The sequence below is a fragment of the Lolium rigidum genome, chromosome 2, assembly GCF_022539505.1.
Source record: "Lolium rigidum isolate FL_2022 chromosome 2, APGP_CSIRO_Lrig_0.1, whole genome shotgun sequence".
In the NCBI taxonomy this organism is placed as follows: Eukaryota; Viridiplantae; Streptophyta; class Magnoliopsida; order Poales; family Poaceae; genus Lolium; species Lolium rigidum.
Window position 1 is genome coordinate 138,867,611 of NC_061509.1, and position 16,325 is coordinate 138,883,935.

A 16,325-nucleotide genomic window follows, 5' to 3' on the forward strand; every position below is an offset into this window, starting at 1 on the left:
AGAGCGAGGGCGGAGATGGAGGTGGGCTTCTTGGGGCTGGGAATCATGGGGAAGGCAATGGCGGCCAACCTCCTCCGCCACGGCTTCCGCGTCACCGTCTGGAACCGGACCCTCTCCAAGGTAAGCACACGCGGGGCTCGACTTCGATCTGTCCCCCACCCGGTTCGCCGATCCATCCGGCCGATCGAAACCGCCGCCTGCTAGAGCGGGATCAATCGATTCTTTTTTGGGAACATCCCCTAGATTGATTCCGTGCTCTGTCGTTTTGCCTTTTATTATCTGATTATAATTTCGAGAAACCGTGGCCATGTGTTTTCTTTTGGCAGTGCGAGGAGCTCGTCGCGATGGGCGCCACCGTCGGGGACACGCCGGTGGCGGTCGTCGCCAAGTGCAAGTACACCATCGCCATGCTCTCCGATCCCAGCGCCGCGCTATCCGTTAAGACACGCTGCGAACCCCTTTTTTTATTCTTATTCAGACATCGCAAGATTTGCTGATATCCATATTTCAAAATCCGTCTAGGTTGTTTTCGACAAGGACGGTGTGCTCGAGCAAATCGGGGAGGGGAAGGGCTATGTGGACATGTCCACTGTTGACGCCGCAACTTCTTGCAAGATAAGCGAGGTATTTCCCGTGTGCCTTTTAATAAGTACAAACTTATGTAGTATTACCTGTAGTGCCACTCTATCAAGTGCTTAAGTTGTTGCGAACCAATCACACACCTTTTGCATCATCATTGATTGATGGCATATTCAGTGGGCAGAGGGTTAAGCTATATTTCAGATAGGTGAGCTATATTTTATTTTATCTACTTGGGTAATGGAGACCAAAGCTGAAGTTAGTGTAGCTTAGACACTGAATAAAGAGGGTGGAGTAACTCAAACGTTTGTCTCGACATGTTTATAGATAAAACCAACGAGCCACATAATAAAGGATGTCAATAACATTAAACGAGAGGGAATGGACGGTGGTTTATGTAACAACAAAACAAAATGAGGCTGTGGATTCTATTTTAATGGTTCACACTTGAAGGACTGCATCGAGAATGCAGCATCAGTGTAGAGTCTAACAGCACCCCTGTTAGTTTGTCGACGATTACACCATCTCCCGCTGTCGCAGCTGCTTGTTACTGAACGCTGAGACGATTAGACTGGAACAGAACTTGGTGAACCTGGATGCCTTGAGTCTGTTGGTGAACATGTCTGCAAACTTGAAGAAGTTGATGGACTCACCTTTTCCAGCAGAAAAATGAACATCAACCTCGACATGCTTTATCATAGGTGTTTCACTAAGTTGATAACAAGTATATTACGGAGATGTTGTCTCAATAAATGACAGTATCATATGCAAGTGGGTGATCTAGCTCCTGCAGCAACTGGCACAAACAAAATATTCCGGTGACTGCATGGTACTTGTCTTAAAATCGACCTAGGTGCGTGGAGTTTGCATTTAGGAGACCAAGAAATGATATTATCACCAATCATACGCAGATTTGACAGGTAGAACCACGAGTGTCTACAGTGGCCCCACCGAACCATCATAGGAATAAGTGAGAAGAGAGGTAGGGGGAGAAGGAATGATGTGCACGCCTAGATCAATAGAGTGCTTGATATAACGAATCAACTTATGTGACATATCACAAAGTATAGTGGAGCATGCATGGATTAATACATGTGATCTATATTGCATTTGCCTCAACATATGTTTCTAGCAAATAAAATCTTAGTCATTGTTTGTTGACAGGATCTGCATAACATATTTCTCAAATATTTATGAGCAAGCTCTCTGCCTCACCCATTTAAATGCAATCTTGTCTCTTGTTTCACCAGTTGCTGTCGAAATGCTTTCCCTCGATTGGTTACCTTCATTGGTTATATCGATCAATCTTTGTCTGGAATTAACGCCCCTTCATTAAATGTTTGCAGGCAGTTAAACAAAAAGGCGGAGCTTTTGTTGAAGCTCCAGTTTCAGGGAGCAAGAAGCCAGCTGAAGATGGTCAATTGGTCATTCTTGCTGCAGGGGACAAGGTAACTCACTGTGTTCTGATGATCACTGGGAAGCCTTGTTTCAAGTCAATTATACTAATCAGATTGCTTAAAACTACTTTTTCTAAGCAACTTCCTTACTACTTTTGAAAGGTTAAATGTATGCAGCTTTCTGCGCCCAGTTGAGTTCTTGTGGTGACTATCGCCCACATAATATTATAATCATAATATTGTCCTGATTGTTTGAAACAGTTAAACTACAGTACGTCAACCCTTCTAGCAGCTGTAATATTTATTGGGCCTATACATACCTTCTTGGTTATACAGCTAGAGTTTTCTTCTTCTTTTCTGCCAGGTGTTAACAAAACAGTGACTCAGTGTAGGTAGTTTTGAGGCACTTGCCAGAAAACGATAGAACTATTCCGGTTATGTTGGATGGACATTTGGTATGGATATTAGGATATAGGAGAAAAGTAGCCTACGGAAATCAGTTTATAGTCGAAACATGAAATCTAAGATATGGACCGTTGAATAAAAAATTACGGTGTCAAGGTGGGATCCCGGTGGGATCTCACTTTTATTGTATTTTGCCTTTTTTAGTTAAAAATTTTGTGTCAAAATTTACTCTAGAAAAAGCAAAATGTACTACAAGTGTGACTTAGGTGGTATCCCACTTGACACCCTATAAAAAAATATTTGGCCATATCTCACCTTCTAAGGTTTCCATTAGTTTCCAAAAAGATTAAGATGAGGTTTGATAGAACCTGACTGAAACTCGAAATCAGGTTCTAGAGGAAACATGAAAATCAAGATATGGACTGTTGAATAAAAAATATTCGGCTCAGATCACACCTTTGATTCTCCCTCTCTGAGGTTTCCTTTAGTTTTCAAAAAGATTAAGGTGAGGTTTGATAGAACCTGACTGAAACTCAAATCAGTATGAAACTACATACAAAAGGTATATGAAACTAGCTGAATGCCTGTGTGCTGCTACAAATTGATTAAAGAATTTGTTATATTTTCTAGCAACCTGTGATAAATATTGGTTTATTCCTACATCTTTCTCCTCCCTTGTGCTTTTCTCTAGTTATTTGGAACCATAATAGGGCCAGTGTTGTCATGCTAGTGACAAAAACTGCGAAAAAACTAGTTGTTTCTCATGGAACCCCTAAAAGCCAAGTATAATATATAGCGAATATGCATTACAATTAGAGAGCATGACAATTACAAACTAATCCAATGTAAAAAAAAACTTTTGTAAAAGAAACCATCCAAATTTGTTGAACTGCATTACAATTATAAATTACAATATCGAGAGTTATGCTAAGATTATGAACAATGGTTTCCTCAGCATAATCTAATCCAATGTAGAACTGTAGGATGTCAATCGCTTATCAAAGGTAGTTGCCATTGCATAAATATTCAGAATGATGATATGCCATTGTCAAATGGGAAGGATGCATTTGTAACACATTGCATGTTAATCTCAGTACTTTATAGCTTAGGCAAGAAATGGAAAAATTGTTACTGAGGCGCCTAGCTTTATCAAGTGATTTGCAACTGTTGTAGACCGCTCGACCTTCAAATATGTTTCAGGTAACCATTTAATGATTTCTTTTTCATACCTAATAACTCTCCAGGTCACCAAATATGTCAAGATTAATTAGGTGACTATCTTTCCGGTAGCCAGTAGGTGCATCTGCAAGAGCCTACATCTCATAGAATTGTAGCTCAATGTGCTGTGCGTTTGATAGATTAGTATCAAGCTTGCACTCGCTGAGATATACACGTAGCAAGCTAGCTAGGAAACGAGCAGATCTATCTGAGACGTGTGGTGCTCCCTGAAACACATTTGCTAGCTTACTCAATTAGAGAGCATCTGCTAGCTTAATCGATTAGAGACCAGATCCCTGAAACGAAATCTGTAGCTAGACACACACACACTTATGGAGTAGCAAGCAAGGTAGCTTCGGCTGGTGGATGATTGATCGTATCGTGGCCGGGCTATCAGGGAGCAAGAGCAGCAAACCAGCCGCCGCCTGCCGATGCCTCCCCTCCACATCTCCCCTTCCCTGCTCCACCTTCCTGCACACCGCTGTTGCTCCTCCCCTCTCTCTCTCTCTACCCCCAGCCAGCCAACTGCCAGCCTCCCCTCTCCATCCCTGCACCCCAGCAGAACAACTGCTTCTCCTTCCTTCCTCACCTCATCAACCCTCCGTCCGCCCCTCTCTATCCCAAGTGTGGGGCGCGCATCTGCTGGATAGGGGCGAATAGGGGAGGAACGACATCCCTCTGGTTCCTCTCCCACGGCGGCTGCGGTGGTGTGGATCACCTCCCCTGCGGTCGCGAGCCCCGCCCTCTAGCAGCCGCCCGGCGACCGTGACGATGGCGTGTTGCGCATCAGATTTCCATGGAGACGCCGCCGTGGAAGACGGGATTGTGATATGTTTTCTCAGGGGACTGCATATTCAGTACCTAATTCTTGAGGGGCTACAATGCAAAAAATGGCAACATACTGTAACTTATAACTTTTAGAATGTGGGTTTGATTTTCTGATTCTAGAAGCGCTAAAATAAAAAAAAAGGTGATGTACATATGGTCGAATTGCAATTTAATACAGTAGTAAAGACAATGAAACCAAATCAAAACTCATTGAAAGCCATATGGAACCTATGGGTGTGACTATTTCTCAGGTGACTGACAACTAACTTCGTTCTCAGTCAGATGATGTCATAAAATCTTAGTTGCAACTCATGACTACCACGAATCACGATGCAAATCAAATGGTATAAGACTTAACTGAGCACGAAGTCAAATCCCATATTAATAACCTGAGTGAAACTCGAACCACTCTGAAACTCCACTGGAACATGTACTCAACCTATATGAAACCACAATGAAAGTCATTAAAAGCCATATGGAACCTGCATCAGTAAAATAATTGGTCAATATTTCAGAACATTTCAAAACATGGAATTTTCTTAAATTTTGAAAACATATTCAACATTGGTCTTGTTTGAAGGATCTAATCAAGATGAAGGCGAGGTCTAAAACACATCCCAAACAGGAAATCTGGTTCAAAATATATGGTCATTTCTTAGTTTAAACCAAAAATAAAATGCATGGGTAATGTGTTGATGGACGGGAAGAGAAAAGTGGACTGCGTGTTAGCTTTTACAAAGGGCAGGTTTCTAATTGACACAATGACTAAAAAGTATGGTGTGATGATCTGGACCGAACATGTTTGGATCCAACGGTCCATACCTTGGTTCCCATGTGTCCGCTGAAATTTTGTTTCTATGGGATATTTTCTCATGTATATAGCATCTAACAGATTCACCATTAAGCTGGGTAACTCCACCAGCTACCATGATTTTAACCACTAGGTACCAGTTCGTAGTGCCATGTCTACCATTCATAATGCAACTGCACTGCTCATGATATTTCCTTTTTGCTTAACTGGATGTATGGATCCATCTTTAATGTTTCAGGCACTATATGATGACATGGTCCCTGCATTCGATGTACTTGGGAAAAGGTCGTTCTTTCTGGGGGAGATAGGAAATGGAGCAAAGATGAAACTGGTGGTCAACATGATCATGGGAAGGTGACTATCTATCTGTACACATCTACAAAGCAAGTGTAGTAACTGCAGTCAGCATTACCGGTCGCTGTAAACTAGTATTATATCCAGGGTATCTGGAATATCAGTATGCAGCATACCACTGATACTTTGCAATTTGTTAGAAAATATGGTTCTGATCTGTTAGCAGCTTAATACAGTAGATATGGTCACTGTTTTCTAATGCAAATTTGCATCTTGGTCTTTGCAAAAAGGCTAATCCCTATGATGATCTGTACATACAGTCAGTAAACTTATCAAAGATTAAAATTGTGCTCCTATGTTTGCATATGGAGATTTTTAGCTTTCTCTTCTAAGAGAGATATTCGTTTTCGCTATGTTTGTACAGCATCTGGAAATCTATGAACTCTTTCAGTTGCATCAATCCCCTCTACCTTTCATGTTTGTAAATTTGCCGACTGCAATAATGCATCGCTGACATTTTGTCTTGCTGCAGTATGATGAATGCTTTTTCTGAGGGACTGTGTTTGGCTGACAAAAGTGGGTTGAGCCCCCAGACGCTTCTTGATGTCCTGGTACGTTGCTTGGTTATCACTACACTGCTGCTGCTACTTCTTTACCATTGAATAATCATGATTTATGTTTTGAATTTCAGGACCTCGGTGCGGTCGCAAATCCAATGTTCAAGATGAAAGGGCCTTCAATGTTGCAGGGCAGCTACAATCCTGCATTCCCCCTCAAGCATCAGCAGAAGGATATGAGGTTGGCTCTTTCCCTAGGAGATGAAACTGCTGTGGCCATGCCAGTCGCAGCTGCTGCGAATGAGGTGTGCCTTTTTTTTCTCCCCTTTCAACCCCTACCTTCAAAAACATGACAACAGAGCTAATAAACACATGACTACACTCTGGATCCCAGGCATTCAAGAAAGCAAGAAGTTTGGGACTAGGGGACCTGGATTTTTCAGCGGTCCACGAGGTGTTGAAAGGAGCAGGTGGCTCAGCTTGAGCGTGACGAGGGATGGTTTTGTCTGGAAGTCTGAATGTTTAAAACCATGTCATGGCCATGCAGTTTTTTCAAAGGGACCATACGTAATTCGTCTAATCCACATGGCTTATCAGTCGTATTGGTGTGCACATTCAGCAGCTACTGCCGGATTGTATGTTTATAGCGACAAGTTTGGAAATATCAGCTTGTGCATGAGCGAACCATTTGGATTCGTGATTTGGTCGCAGCTAGGAGATGGACTGCTTCAAGAGAAGATAGATGCGCAAATATTATATGGAAAATGCTTAAATATGCCGGCTTATCTGATGCATCAGCCTGTTCTGTCCTACGCTCTGCCTTTCCTTTCCCCTCACCGCACCTGCGCGCAGCGCTGGTTCACTGATTTTTCTTTCTCGCCTGCTGCAACGTGCCACTGCAGTTCCACGCAGGCCAGCCGAGCTCAGCCATGGATGCTTGCAGAGAGAGCTCCAAGGCGAGAGATTCCCTTAGAGCATCTCCACTTGTTTGCCCTCCCCACGTCGAAATCCGGGGAAATTTACGTTCGAATTAGACGTAAATTTGGCGTGGGGAGGACTAGTTTACCAGCCGCGATCTCAGGCGAAGACGGCGATCTAAATTTGAAAAACGGAAACTTGACAAACTACGGCATAAAACGGTCGAATTTAGACTAAATTTAATGATATTTACTATATATAGGGCGAAGTTCATACATAGAGGACCGAATTCGACTATATTTCGAATTCGGCTAGGGGAATACAATTGTAAATATTAAAACACGGCGCTCTACATGCCCAAATGGCGGTAGAACACCGTGTAGTTGCCGTCGCCACCATCGTCGTCGGAGCTGTCGTCGTCGAACTGCGGCGGCGCCGAAGCCCCCTGGTTGCTGCCTTGGCCGGCGTCTCCCCACCGGCCACTGGTGCGAGGCGGGGACGGCGATGGCCTGTACAGGTCGTCGTCGGAGGCTTCGAGGACGACGACGGGGACGGCGCGGTCGGATGGAGGAGTCGCAGGCCGGCGGTAGCGGGCGACGTCCTGGAGGAGCCTCGCCTGCCGCTCCGCCTCCTCCTTCTCCCACTGCTCCCTCGACCAGGCGCAGGCCTGGTCGAGCGGCATGGTGTTCTGAGCGGGGACGAGGTCCTGGAGGGACCTCGCGATGACGGCCTCGAGGATGGCCGCGTCCTCGGCGCTCTCGGCCTCCTCCACCTTCACCTTCGCCGGCTTGCGCTTCCGCTCGCCGGAGGTGTCATGTTCGCGCTTGGGGCGGCGCCGTCCTTGTGCCATCGATGGCTCGTGGATGACGATGCCGCCGCTGCCACGCGTGCGGTGGCTCGGCGGGGAATCCGGCTCCTTTTTCACAGGCGCCAAGGATGGCGCCGACCTGGAGATCGACCTCGCCGCCGAACCGGACGACGAGGAACTGGCAGCCATGCGCCGTGGCTGCCAGCTGTTTCCCCGTTGGCGGCTGGTCGCCGCCCTCGATGGAGGGGGCATCGTGAGCCTCGGCGAGTTGCCGCCCTCGATGTGCTCGAGGATGTTATGGAGCGTCCTATTCGGCGCGCTCCACCAACGCCGGCGACCCGCGGCGTTGTTGCGCGGAGGCGGAGGTGGCGGGCCGTTGTAGGACGCCAGTTCACGCTCCCACCGCCGGAGAAAGAATGAGTTCCACCGAGTGTAGTTCTCGGGGTGGTGGCGCGGGTCGGCGCGTTCTTCCTCCGTCATCGCCATCCGCGCCTCCTCGATGGCGACGTCGAGGGCGTGGCCCTGGGGCGGCGGCGGGATTGGCACGCCACCAGCGCTTAGCCGCCACCTGCCACCGGGGGGCCTCGTGTCCGGCGGGCAGGGGTACCCCGCCTGGTGGAGGAGGTGCCCCTCCCACGCGTGGAGCGATCGGCGGGGGAAGCCGTTGTTGGCTGCGCCGTCATCGTCGTAGAACGCCATCGGTGGAGGGTGAGTGGAGGAAGAATGGAGGAAGAATGGAGGAAGAGTGGAGCAGGGACGTCGCGGCGAGCGGAGCGGCTTATATAGGCGCGGCGGGCGCCGGCGATTAATGCCGCGTGGAAGACGATGCGTGCGCGGAAGACGATGCGACGACATTAACTCGCCGCGTGGAAGCTACGCGGCCGGCGAATGCTGACCGGCGGCAGGCTTTTACAGCGCGCGGAAGACGATGCGATGAGGACGACGATCGGTGTCCCTCGCCGACAAGTTGGGGCCACCATACGCACGGGAAGTTTCCTCGGCGTTTCCCGCGCTTTCGTTTCGTCCGGACTCCCCGAGCGCGCCCCGGGAGGCCGGGGATGGCGTGGGATCGCCGGATGAATTTAGGCCCAAATCCGGACGAAATCTAGGAACCGGGGGCGCGACTGGGCCGAATTTCGCCGTCCGGATGACAAAACGCGGTCCAGGGAGCCTCGTCGGGGAGACGAGTGGAGATGCTCTTAGCACGAGACAGTATCCCTCCTTGTATAATATAGTGCGCCGAAAACACCGTTTTAGTCGTTGATGTACTGAACCACTGAATGTCGAATTTAGAAGGGTGCTAACCGGAAATAAATTGGACACTTGGCTACTTTTAGTTCGGAGGCTTACGATGGTTAATTGAATGGGGAACCCAGATGTGTTCATTTGGAAACTAAGTACGTCGGGCCTTCAGAGTGAAATCTATGTACTCTGATGGGCATACTGTTTTTTATGGAAATACATTTGGAAACTGAAAGTGCCACTAAAGATTAAGATTTTATGTGGTTTCTATATCAAAAAGTTCATACTCACAAAAGACAACCTCGCTGAAAGAAATTGTAATGGTCGTAAGAAGTGTGCCTTCTGTGATTGTGATTTCGAGGAATCGATCAACCATCTCTTTTTCGATTGTCCCTTTGCTCGTCTTATTTGGAGAGTTATTCACTATACTTTTAATATCTCAACTCCTGCTAATATGTCGAATATGTTCGTAAATTGGCTAAATGGAGCATGATAAGGCACGGATTTGGGTAGGCATTTGTGCTCTAACCTAGGCTATATGGATTGTCGGAATGATATTGTGTTTAACAAGAGTACAAATGCTCACTTTTTACAAGTTATCCGTATGGTCATGCACTGGATCCACGACTGGTCCTTTCCTCTACCAGAGACGCAACAGGGACATATGGTTTCTGAATGCACCCGGCTGGAGATTGTTTTTTTTTTTTTTTGCAAGGAAAGAGGTTTCATTAATTAAACAGGGGGAATACAATCAGCCTTGATCGCGTCAGCGATTTCAGGCGGGTAGTTCTGTAGCCAAACACCAGACCGTTCATGTACTCTCCCTAACAAGGCGAGGCCATGGCTTGCACCATTGGCATCCCGACTTACCTTTTGTAAACCTACTTCTCTTTCCCTAATTCTATCACGAATCAATTTAATCCTCATAGCATGGCGTGACAAGTTCGGGGTTCCTTCCTTCGCGAGCATTAGTGCGTCCGCGCTGTCAGACTCAAGGATGAAAGGACCTGGTTGGAGATTGTTGCTCGGAATATCTACAACCAGGATGGCTAGGGGCTTTCTAGGAGATTACAAGATGCACAAGCATTTTTTTTCTATTCGGTTGGTTGATTTTCATGAACATCATGTGTGACCCTTGAGGTGTAAACTTTAAATTCCAATCTTTGAAACTTTGCAATAAAACGGGCTGTCTACATCTGATGCAGAGGCTGGGGCTATGCTTCCATTAAAAAAAAAACTAGAAGGGGTGAACAGTCAATTACGAAAATTAAAGTAAAGTTGGTTCCTTATAGCAAATTATTTTTTCCAACATGTTCCTACAACAGCGTAAGATGCACACTACAAAGTAGTAGAGAAATAATCGCAAACGCAAGATTCATCCCGAAGGTTCAGGGCTTGTTTGATTCAAAGGAATTGTGTATGATTTGGATCGATATGATACTTTTCTACAAACGCTGTTTGATTCATAGGATTCCAATCCTTTGGAATTCCTACCAAGAAGTCATTTGTACCATGTTTTCGAGGAAAAATTTCCTTCGCTCCAACATCCTTTTAAAATTTCTTTGGTTTTCCTATGCAATCAAATGCTTGTGTATCCAAAACCCTGTAATTCCCTAATCCTATAGGATTGAAGAGGACATGCCATTCAAACCCTGTGTTTTTTTTTTCTATTCCTACGTTCTGAAAATCAGAATCGAACGAGCCCTCAAATACTCTGCGTCTTTGTTCAATGAGGCCAAGTACCCAACACCCACCTATGCCTCCTTGAGCTAGGAGACACAGTCCATTAGAACTAGGTTTTCAAATGTAGCAGGCGATCTTCGGCTTTCAGGAGCTCTTCTTGATGCATACCGTTATTTCGCTACAACATGAATTTTCATGTGCATTCTTTTTTTTTTTTTTTTTTGAACAGAGACGGGGTCAACGACCCTAGCGGAGCAATTTTCATTTAAGCACATATGGCAGGTACAAATTACAGCAAGGTCCCTTGTCATCTCTTGCCCTAAATAACCAACTATTTGAAGAAGAGACCCTACAATTTACACAAAGCACCCTGGAAAGAAATGTAGAAAAGCAATCAAGTGCCTTGGTGCCTCTGCCACCGCACGCCGGCGAGCTCGAGGCGTCACCGCCGAGCTCAGAGAGCTGTATGCTCGAAAGCCCTACTCCGGCGAGAGGATCTAGCTTCTGGCAACCTCCAGGAGCCCGGGGACGAACCACTTGGGTTCCTAAAGGCGTCGAGCACCAGCAGATAGATCGGAGGGCCTCCAAAACGGAGGTTGAAGATGGGTCACCTTGTTGACCGAGGATCACGGCGACAAACCTGGTCGCCGTGTGTTGCGCTCGTAGGAGAAATCCTGCTCCAGGACGCTCGCATGTCGATCTGTCAACCACGACGCCGGCGAGGATCTCCTCCTCTTTTCCACCACCATGGTGGCCAGGAGAAGGAAGAGCCAGCCCAGCTCCGCCCAGATCGAGAGGAGAGCAGTTGAGCTTTATTTGAGGGGTCGTGGTAGCGCCGTCGCCGTCCGCCTCCGGCTCCCACCATCGGAGCGCCACGCACAGCCAGCACACCACCACAGGCCACCGGGAGCAGCCCAAGCTCCACCATGGCCAAGCCCCCAAGGGCATGACGCCAAACTCCACATGGGTAACATCTAAAACTAGACTAGATCTGCAGCTATACCTAATCCTACCTACTCCGGCGCCCATCTTTGACCTACTCCGGCCGGCTATTCCGGCGGAGAGGGCCTCAGATCGGCCCGGCCGACGGAGGTCGACCCTCAAAGTCCTGTAGCGGAGAGAGAGGGGGGAAGGGGGGAAATGAGCCGATCCCGACCGCGTTTGTGTGAAATGGACTTTTCATGTGCATTCTCAATGTCTCGATAAGCTCTTCATTGTGATAGTGCACTGCAGTGCAGCGTATTTTGAAACAACAGACTCTCAACCTACTTCAACAGTTTGACACTGTAGTGCATTTTCATAATCTAGTTTGCTTCAGCCGTTTTTGTCTATCAAGTATTTGTTTGATCGGTTTTTTCCTAATTTGTGACTGCAGATTATGCAATAAACACACTGCAAACTGAGTCTTCATTCTGTTGGTGGATCTCAACAGAGAATTATCATGTTGCTAGGCCGATAACCTTTTTTTCTCTTTCAAGACTAAATGGCTAAGTTACAAACATAAAACAGCACGATATACTCCCCCCATCCATAAAAGAATGTCGAAAATTTGTCTAAATTCGAATGTATCTATACACTAGATACATCTAAATTTACACAAACTTACAACATCCTTTTATGGATAGAGGTAGTAGAAGACATCCAAAGACTACCGAAGTACCGATCACACAAGGTCATCTCATTATTGCGATACAGACTACAGCGCAGCTATCTTGCACTTTGCGCAGGAAGTTTAGTGCTTATTGTTACAGGGCTTGAAGCAGCGGTGCAGAACATAGGCACATAGTAACGAGAACTGATTCACTCCCAGCGTATGTTTGTGTTGCAGTTTCTAGGCAGAGGAAGGGGCGTCTGGCTGCCTATCAGGGAGAGCAGCTTGAAATGCAGGGTGTCTCATATACTCATCATGGACCCTCGCGAGGGTAGGATAGTTTGACTGTGGGGAGAGGTAGGTCAGCTCGTCAAAAGATAGTTACAAGGACACAGTATAGTTGTAGTAGTTAAGTAAAAGAGCAGTACCATATCAATTTGAAAGCGAGTTACTGCACCAAAAATCTGGGGTGCAAGGAATACGTCTGCCTGCATGCAAAGAGGATATGGCAATTAGCCGAGTTGACTCAGGGCTGGTTTGCAATTGCAGTGATGATAGTTGCCGTGAACTGGGACTCCAAGCGAGCGAACACCGATGGCTTTGTTGTTCATATATCATATTACTGCACTAGGGAAAATAGACATCTTTTGATACAACAACAATAAACGGATCTACTGGATAGAAATCCATTCCAAACAAAATAATGTTCTTTGAGAGAAAAAAAAGATACAAAATCTTAGGGTAGCATACGAACCAGCTGGACTTCATCTCCAGTAGCATACTTCCCAGCACAGCCTTTTATCATGTTCTCAACAGCTGCACCATTCGGGAAAAAGTTAGCATGCAAGGCAAGCACAAAGAGGCAGGGATCAAAGTGGCATAGAATACCCACTGTAAATACAGAAAATAGTAGTACAAGAAATATGTGTTTCTCATCACAATGCAAATTGCTTGGTGAGCAGTATTTCCAACTCTAATATGAGTAATGCTGCAAATATAGTAGTTATAACTAAGAAAGAAGGGTCATGTCTGTGAGGCCAACCTGTGAAACCTTTATCAATCTGTTGTTGGACCCACGGGACGCTCTCCCCTGTACCAACCTTTTGCTCAATGTATCTCTGCAAGCAAATAAGCAATAAAGCACAATACCAAGTTACGTATCCATGCACTTTACAAGCATAGCATCTCTAAATTTAGAATCAAGTAATATTGCATCATTGCACAGCACATATGGGTAGTCATCCCTCTATGGAAATCAGGTGCACCAGGCAATCAAATTCTAAACAGAATTCTCGTTATGTGCACAGTCAGTACTTACCAGCAAGGTGAGATTGTGAAGAGGTTGAATACCAGAACACACAATGCTTGCTATCTGCCATACAGGTAACATCATTATAATTTGGTGACAAAGGAAAAATAGAAGAGATACAGTAAAAGTATTTTGTAGAGTATGGTTGGACATAATTTTGTTCCATTTGCTCAGCAGTCCAGTCATCCTTAAATACATATTTACATTTATTTATTTTCCTGCTGTGTTTCATACGTGATCATAGAATTCGTGGATGGCAGATGGATATTTGTGGGTCAGTTAAAACAGATTCACAAATTTTAATCTTCTTTCGTAATATCCCCAAACTGAACTGTACAATGATTGAAAACTCATATGAAAGAGCGATTGGTAAGTTATTGCATTGACTTAATACTGAACAATGCTATGCAATAACAGTTACACAATTGGCTATTTGGCTCCACATATGCAGATACATATAAGTGGAACATGAAACACTTTTGCTGACCATAACAACTAAAAAGGGCGCAGAATGTACCGTTACCTGGATATTCAAGGCCTTCATTTTAAGGTCTTTAGGCAGGAGAGGCGGCTCAGGGTACTTGTCCTCCAAATACTGTAAAGCCACAAGGAAACGAACGGTTAACAGGCCAATGCTATTGCGTAAGGGGAATACCCAATTTGGAGACCCTGGGTAGGTAGTTGGTAAAAAGAAAAGTGACCATATCTCAGCACTTGCCAATGCTATAGCGTAAGAGTCACCGATTACTGCATCGCCGTCGACCAACGCAGGGACGAACTTCATAGGGTTAATCTTCATGAACTCTGTCACCCGCAAAAAAAAAAGATGAACCTATTGAGGATCTATACCAAACAACTGACACACGTGTGCACACGACAGGAAGGAAGCAAGCCACAGTAGCGGCAGCCGTAGCAACTACCGGGATCAGACTGCTCGCCCTTGAGGAGGTTCACCGCCTTGTACTCGTAATCCACACCTGAAGAAAAATCATACGCGCGCGCATCCAAATTAGTCGACGCAATCAGAAGGGGAGTCAGATGGGATGAAAGAGCGAGCAGCACGGACCTTTGAGATTGAGCGCGATGCGGACGCGGTGGGAGCAGGAACTGCGCCAGTACGAGTACAGGATCGGCCTCGACGCCGGCGCGCACGGCTCCGCCATTCGCAGTAGCTCTGGTAGCTTCGCTTCTCAGAGGCGTAGAGCAGCCGGAAGCTGAATGGAGCAGTGGTCAGTGGAGCACGCAAGCAGTCAAAGGCAGGGCAGTTCGATTGGGTTCGTTCACTGAACTGCAAAGCCCATATCCACTCGCAACCCAGCCCACGTCTCAATCATGTCGACCGTCCCGTCTCCAAAAGCAGGCTCAGCTTTTTATCCCAAAATTGATGTCCGATGAACATGAACAGTAACCATACATTTGCTACAGGAGCAACTCCTGCAAAGAGCATGTACACTGTATTCGCACCTACAGTACTTAACTTTGTGCTTCCATTTTTTGATCCAACGGCAAAGACAACAAGGCATGGTAACTTGTACGTGACAAGTCGCTGGATGTAAATCCATTTACTTTACTACCATCTGCATACTTCTTTCTAACAGCATCTTCACCGGCGTCCCCAATAGCGGTCCTGATAGCAATTTAGGAGCCGGGAGCGAAAATGGGCTCGCACCGGCGCGTCCCAAACGGGGCCGGCGTTTTTTCGAGCCCAATAGAAGCGTCGGCAACCCCGTGCCGGCCCCTTCGCCAAGGGCGCGAATCGGGCACGCCGGCGTCTCGCGAGGCTGAAATTTTTGGACGTGGAAGCCGCCTGTCAGCCACACGCCGAGGAAATATACATCTTCTCCCCCAAAACCCCGTCTCCTCCACCGCTCATTTCTCCCGCTAGCCGCTCCATCTCCCATCCAGCCTCCAACCCGAAAAACCCTCACCGCCGCGCCATGGCACCGAAGAGAAAGCCAACGAAGCCGCCGACGAAGGCGCCGCCGAAGACGCGCACCGTCGCGCCGGAGGAGAAGCCGGCGACCATGTCTCAGGAGGTTTGGGAGAAGGAGATGGAGCGCCGCTCCCTCATGACGGCCGACCGCAGGAGGCGCCGCATCGCCGTCATCGACGCAAAGAAAGCGGCAGCCTCTGCGGAAACGTGCCTGAGCTTGGGCGGCGGCCTCAACAGCATCTCGAGCTCCCCGTCGTCGCCGGGTCACTACGCGGGGTACACCGCGGACGCGCGGTCGATCTCGCAGATGCGGCTGTCGCAAATGGACGGCCGCACCCGCTACTCCCCCGAGTTCGGGGACAGCGACATGACCGTCGACAACAACGTGCCGTTCTCGCCGGATTCAACGGCTCTGGGTAGCGGCGCCTTCCGCTTCCCCGACCTGAACGATTCGCCTGACCTGCGCCACACCGAGGTCCAAGGCCACGTGACGGACGGCACCGGCCTTCCCCGCCACCTCTTCCCCGACGACGGCAGGCACACCCATGAGGTATTCGGCAGCGCGTCCGGCGTGTCCATGGGCCAGGACGAGGTGCGTTTCCTTACTTTGTATGTGTTGTGTGCATCGTAGACACCGGTGGCGACTGAAAGTTTGTAACTTTATGCGTAGATTGCCGGCGAGGAGGAGATCCTGAACGGCATCATACGCGGTCATGCCTACGAACCGCCGGTCGACGACTACGAAGAAGAGG

At 47.3% G+C, this 16,325-nt stretch overlaps 2 protein-coding genes across 2 annotated transcripts; one reads left to right on the plus strand and one right to left on the minus strand.

Moving 5' to 3' along the window:
- On the plus strand, nucleotides 1–6,776 carry LOC124692410 (glyoxylate/succinic semialdehyde reductase 1-like). The gene is made up of 8 exons (XM_047225785.1): nucleotides 1–120; nucleotides 327–437; nucleotides 523–624; nucleotides 1,926–2,027; nucleotides 5,477–5,592; nucleotides 6,065–6,143; nucleotides 6,224–6,394; nucleotides 6,484–6,776. The coding sequence occupies exons 1-8, from the start codon at nucleotides 16–18 to the stop codon at nucleotides 6,571–6,573; spliced, it is 876 nt and encodes a 291-aa protein (XP_047081741.1). The 5' UTR covers nucleotides 1–15; the 3' UTR covers nucleotides 6,574–6,776.
- Nucleotides 6,777–12,397: 5,621 nt separating this feature from the next.
- Nucleotides 12,398–14,889, minus strand: LOC124687332 (glutathione S-transferase Z1-like). Its single transcript, XM_047221124.1, has 9 exons — nucleotides 14,707–14,889; nucleotides 14,561–14,617; nucleotides 14,359–14,444; nucleotides 14,164–14,235; nucleotides 13,650–13,703; nucleotides 13,374–13,449; nucleotides 13,086–13,147; nucleotides 12,760–12,819; nucleotides 12,398–12,676 (listed from the first exon to the last, which is right to left on the minus strand). The coding sequence occupies exons 1-9, from the start codon at nucleotides 14,801–14,803 to the stop codon at nucleotides 12,572–12,574; spliced, it is 669 nt and encodes a 222-aa protein (XP_047077080.1). The 5' UTR covers nucleotides 14,804–14,889; the 3' UTR covers nucleotides 12,398–12,571.
- Between the last annotated feature and the right edge of the window lie 1,436 nt (nucleotides 14,890–16,325).